Below are 6,176 nucleotides of genomic sequence, written 5' to 3' on the forward strand. Positions count from 1 at the left end.
ATGGGTCCGATCAGCAGAATGATGCTCATTTCAGAATATGATGGGTCCGATCATTGAATATGATGTGTCCGATCAGCAGAATGATGCTCATTTCAGAATATGATGGGTCCGATCAGCAGAATGATGCTCATTTCAGAATATGATGTGTCCGATCAGCAGAATGGTGCTCATTTCAAAATATGATGGGTCCGATCAGCAGAATGATGCTCATTTCAGAATATGATCGGTCCGATCAGCAGAATGGTGTTCACTTCAGAATATGACGTTTCAGATTAGCAGAATGGTGTTCACTTCAGAATATAATGTGTGTGATTAGCAGAATGGTGCTCATTTCAGAACTCAAGAGTCTCGTCAGCAGAATGATGCTCATTTCAGAACTCTATTAATCTGATCTTCATCACGGTTCTCTTCAGGGAGTAATACTGACCTCGCCAGTACGTCCAGTTCACTCCGTCTGCTTCTGAATAATGTTTTCCTCCCAAGTACTGACCGTTCAGGTTTGATGTATGGCAGGATCTGTACCACCAGTCTCCTTTGAACCTCTGTGCACAGTGCTTAGCACCATGTGAATCGAGACCCTTGTCTTTAGCAGAGAACAGCTCACCACTGACCAAGACTATTACTTGGAATCAAAACATGTGGAATGAATGCTTTAGGATTCAAGTGTATGAAACATGTACGTTAAAGGTTAGTTGTGCCTAATGACATCGTTGAAGTATATTTAATGTAATTTTAGAGAAACTTCATACATTCGTTACATTAGCAGCATTCCCCACACTCTCATGGCATTTGATATACCAGTCCTCTGTCATTTGTAAGGATGGGAAAATAGAAGAGTCAATCGATGCAGTGACCTAGTCTATCGATTGAGTTAGATCCCATCATCGAGGCATCAATGATGAAAACACATTGTAAAATTGCGTATAATTTTGAGGAGCCAGATTGCACTGCATGAAAGGGATGCGGCGAGATGAAACCTGTAGAATTTAATCTTTTCATTTTGTTGGGGTTGCCTACTGGATTATTTCTCATGAATGCCAGTGACAACCAAATCTCAAAACAATGGTATGCCAAAGGCCAAAGGACAAAAGAAATTATTTTCAAATACATTTTGTAAAATGTGCAACTAGCCTTACATTTATGATTTTGTCTGACAGGCTTTCAATTTTGTAGAGTATGCACTCTCCTGTTAGATACGGTTACACTGTTAGTGTTGTGGTTACTATTATTATGGTAGATACGTACTGGTTATGTGTTAAAATTAGATGGAATGGTATTAAATGGGACTTCATTACCTTTGATTACAGAACTGTTACTATTGCAAACTCCTCCCGAGACCAACCAGAAATTCAGAAGTCCTGTTGCTTTTGATTAGGATATTTGTATTAGTAAAATAAGAGACAAACTCTTAAGTGCTTAGCTAAACAAACGCTGAGAAAGAAGACTGTCTGTGTCACACCCCAAACGTACCTGCGTTCCCGCTGTACTCGCCCAGTGTCAGTCTGAAGGAATCTGGTTCTGAAGCCAGGGAGAAGTTCTTATACAGCGCCAACCTGTTGTGTACTTCAAAGTTTTCCAAGTCAATTTCTATTATCGTAATGTCCCTGGCTGGTTATACGATGAATTGTGAGTTGCTTATCAAGTAAATATATACTCCTTCAAAAAAGAAACGCATAGGTGATAGGGAAAGAAGAAAAGTGTTTGATTTTACAAAATATCGGTTCTTTTTACAATGTAGCTGAATTACCATGTTTCTTAATGTTTCTGGAATGGGATAGCATGCCCAAATGCACACTAAAACAAATTTAACGCACGTTGTGGCACGTTGTGGGGTAGTGATGGGTATTTAAAGCTGCAATGCTCGCAATGATGCATCATTTCCATTTTGACGTAGACGAGTTACAAGATGCCAAGACTAAGCCTGCCGAATCGAAACATTCCATAGGCCGCATTCAGTTAGGTGAATCGCAGTTAGCAGTTGCACGCGACATGAACGCCCATCAGAGCACCATTTCACGTCTCTGGGAGAAGTACCAGCAGTTTCAATCAGCTGAAGACCGGCTCAGAAGTGGAAGACCTCGCATAACACCTGCAGCACAAGATCGCTATATCCGGGTTCAGAACTGCCACAGCAACGAACACTGCTGGACGCATACCTGGTTTGAGAAGAGTGTCTGCACAAACCATTCGGAACCGACTTCGAGAAGCTGGTTTACGGGCTAGGAGATCGTATGTTGGCCCCGTCCTGCGACGTCAACATCGACATTTACGTGTTCGCTGGTGCACGAGTGTACAGGGGTGGGACTTGGGAAACTGGCGGCGAGTATGGTTCAGATACAAATGACGTTTCCTTCTACAGCGACGTGATGGACGACAACGTGTTTACAGACACCGCAATGAACGTTTTGCCAACAACTGCATCACCCAAGTTAACAGATTCAGTGGAGGGAGTGTCATGATGTGGGGAGCCATCTCATACACGGGCAGAAGTGAACTTGCGTTCGTACAAGGCAACCTGACAGCTGTACGCTACAGGAATCAAATTCTTCGCCGTCACATGCTTCCCATTTTGGATCGACAGAGAGAACTCTTTCAGCACGACAATGCAAGGCCACATACGGCACGTGTAACAATGGAGTTTATACAGAAGGAGAACATTAATGTGCTGCCATGACCATCAAGATCGCCATATCTCAACCCCATTGAATATATATGGGACGAACTGGACAGACGTGTATGCCAGCGTGACCCGGAGCCTCAGACGCTTCCGTAACTGTCACATTCACTGCAGGAAGAATGGGCTAGGATTCCACGTGCTCGGATTCAGAGATTCATTCAGTCTATGCCAAGGAGATGTCGCGCAGTGATTGCTGCTGCTGGTGACCACACAAGGTACTGATTTCAGCGCCCTCGGGCGACGCTGTGTGGTGACGAAAAACGCCTCCACTACCGTCAGTCCATAGCAAGAACATTGTTACATACTCATGACAAATTTTACTGTGATACGAACATAAATAACGAAATTATGCCGCTTTGTATTAAAGAGATAATTCCATGAATATTTCGCCTATGCATTTCTTTTTTGACAGAGTATAAAATAATATACATGTTTTCACGTGATACTATTTCTACGAAACGAGTTAACGTGCTATGTTATCAGGTGAAAACGAGAGTGCCATTTTATTTATTACCCACCTACAAATAATGTAAAATGTGACAATTAATTCCAACATAATTCAAGAGACATGCGAATGCACAGCGCTAGGACCAGGAAAGATGGCGTCATGCACCAAAATGACGTCATTTAACAAACACTTAGGTAACTGCTGGAGTGTACGGAATTTGTACAAACACAGATATTCACCATTTGCTTATAAATATATTTTCTCCGGTGTTTATTTGTTTAAAAATAAAACAAATGGTGTTTAAAAATAAACAACTTTGTAATAATATTAGTCTGCAGGTCAGCTGACCATCGTGTGCATTCACTACACAATTGTTAATTCGTATCACAATTGAAGTTGCTTTATATTAAGTTTAAAGTGTCTTTTGTTTGACGACACCACTAGAGCACACAAATTTATTAAGGATCAGTTATTGGACGTCAAACATTTAGTAATGTTGATAGTCAGGGGTTGGGTGTCATTTGGAAGGGGAATGCATATGTGTAGTATTTGTGGGTAGTTGACATCATTCCGGATTCCATGACGCACGGAACAAGTGGATCATAAGAAAGGTAGGTAGGATTATTTAAGGGTGGATTCCGGTTGCTGGAGAAGTGAGTAAACAACTTTCATTAAACCTAAATAGACACGTTGCACACGACATTGTATTCAGTTCTAGATCAGGACGGGAACACTGCTTTGTGCCATAGCAGTGGGAGTTGGATCCCCTTTTACCACTGCATAACCTAACTGTAGAGACATAATTAATTTATCAATTTGTAACAAAAATGTAAAATGTATGTTCGCTCCCAATTCTTAAAAACAAAAGTGTGATTTGAGCAATGTATTAAATGCCACAAGTTTCTAAATGCAGTCTCAGATTGAGCATTTAATAAATGCCATACGTCGTGAAAAGTATACCATACATAATAGATATGGTAAAGTTGAAGTCAAACACATATGACTAGAAACAACCCAAATACTGATAATTAGAAATAAAGTATGGTAATTTACTGTTATTAAGTTAATAAAGAGTGAAGGCGTGGCCTAAACAAAGCCACAAATATGGCTCTGGTAGTAGATACAATCAAACCAACAAGCACGTTAATGGGAATGTTTGACACAGTATTGGTAGTACAACCTGTAATCATATAATGCCAAACTATACCAGTTCCTTCACACACATGTGGCAGATACATAAATCAAAGTATTGCCCAATCATTTTGTATAATCTGACAACACGACACCCCACTGGTCGCCAAGCATAGTTCACGAATCATACAGTCTTAGTAAAACGTAACACAATCTTATTATATTCAAAATATTGCAAAATCTACAGATTCGACAGTGTAGAAAAAGGATAAACTTAGTAACACATATACCACGAATCCGCAAGCTCACCGTATCTGTAAGAACAATTTGCTAAAAATAAAATAACATGCTGGGCTACCTCAGTCAGTCTCAACCTGTGAACTTTAATTAATGTGAGAATAAAGTCAAATTAAATGTCCTGTTCCAACTCTGCAGTCTGCCACAGTCAGTTCCGAGAGAAAACCCAAAACTACACCCATACATCTGACTACTGGATTCAGTCAGATCCAACCTGTTACCTTGCAACAATTTACTAAGGTGGTCACAAGGTGGAATTAAGTGCACCGCTCCAACTCGGCAGACTGCCTCAGTCAGACCCGAGGAAAAAAACAACTGTAACCATGCGTGACCACAAAACTCATCTGCACTACTGGATTAAGTCTGTCCCAAACTGTTATCTTTGCAAAAATCAATTGACGTGATAACAAATTCCAATTAAGTGTACCATTCCAACTCTGTAGACTGCCTCAGTCAGTCCCAAGAGAAGAACAGAACCTGCCCCAATTCGACACTACAAAAATCAGCTAACTATTACATTCAGTCAGTCCCAACCTGTTATCTCTGCAAAAATATATATTAACGTGATAGCAATGTCCAGTTACATGTACTGCTCCAACTCTGCAGGCTGCCTTAGTCAGTCCCGAGAGAGGAACCGCGCCTGTCCCCCTTCCATGACAACAAAAACATCTGAACGAGAAACAACCGGACCACTTGATATTGATTTAAGCAGCACGTTTATTTCTTCGTAACTTTAGTCATGCATGCTATACAACATACCCTTTCATTTTAGTATTTGTATTACTTATCTCGGGACACATATTTGACAAAAGATACAAAGGATCAAACGACTTGACAGTCAAAACATTGCCAGACATCGATCATACGAATGGTAGGTACTGGGTTCGCGTCTCCGGTCCTACCTCCTACTGTTTGTGCTGTTAGCGATCAGAGATGATTATCTACGGGTTGATTTCCTTTGCTGGAGAAGTGAGCAAACAACTGTGATTAAACCTTAGTAGACAGGTTGCACACTACATTGCATTCCGTTCTACATCAAGACGTGAACACTGCTTGTGTGCCATAACAGTGGGAGTTGGATCTCCTTTTAGTTAGTACAGTAGACAGGTTGCACACTACATTGTATTCAGTTCTAGATCAAGACGTGAACACTGCTTGTGTGCCATAACAGTGGGAGTTGGATCCCCTTTTAACATTGCATAACATAACTGTAGATACATATTTAATTGATCAATTTTGAACCAAAATGTAAAATCTATTTTAACTTCAATATGTAACGGGTAATGTAAAGTGTATTAAAGGAATACTTTGTTTCTAAAGAGAAATCTGCCAGTTTAACTTGAATATGTATTGCAATTTCTACTCATGTAGCACGTAATGTAAAATGTATTAAAGGAATAGTATTGTCTCTAAATATAAATCTACCAGTTCAACTTGAATATGTATTGTATTTTGCACACATGTAGCAGGTGATCTTAAATGTGTTAAAGGGATAGTCTTGTTTCTAAAGGGACATCTGCCAGTTTAAAAAATAAATTAGAAATTATTAAAACAAAACTTTTAAAAATTACATAGCTTTTGATGAACACTACAATTTTGACGACAAACATTTTGTAAGAAAAT

At 39.8% G+C, this 6,176-nt stretch overlaps 1 protein-coding gene across 1 annotated transcript; it reads right to left on the minus strand.

Moving 5' to 3' along the window:
* Positions 1-371: 371 nt before the first annotated feature.
* Positions 372-2,986, minus strand: LOC121386145 (techylectin-5A-like). Its single transcript, XM_041516944.1, has 3 exons — positions 2,983-2,986; positions 1,471-1,608; positions 372-622 (listed from the first exon to the last, which is right to left on the minus strand). The coding sequence occupies exons 1-3, from the start codon at positions 2,984-2,986 to the stop codon at positions 372-374; spliced, it is 393 nt and encodes a 130-aa protein (XP_041372878.1).
* Positions 2,987-6,176: the final 3,190 nt, after the last annotated feature.

The sequence above is a fragment of the Gigantopelta aegis genome, chromosome 12 (assembly GCF_016097555.1).
Source record: "Gigantopelta aegis isolate Gae_Host chromosome 12, Gae_host_genome, whole genome shotgun sequence".
NCBI classification, from domain to species: Eukaryota; Metazoa; Mollusca; class Gastropoda; order Neomphalida; family Peltospiridae; genus Gigantopelta; species Gigantopelta aegis.

Bases quoted from the DNA above. Each gene is read 5' to 3' on its own strand.
- LOC121386145 (XM_041516944.1), bottom strand. The intron at 623-1,470 runs GTACGTTTGGGG...TTTGATTCCAAG, and splicing joins CGAGTACAGCGGGAACGCAG to TAATAGTCTTGGTCAGTGGT.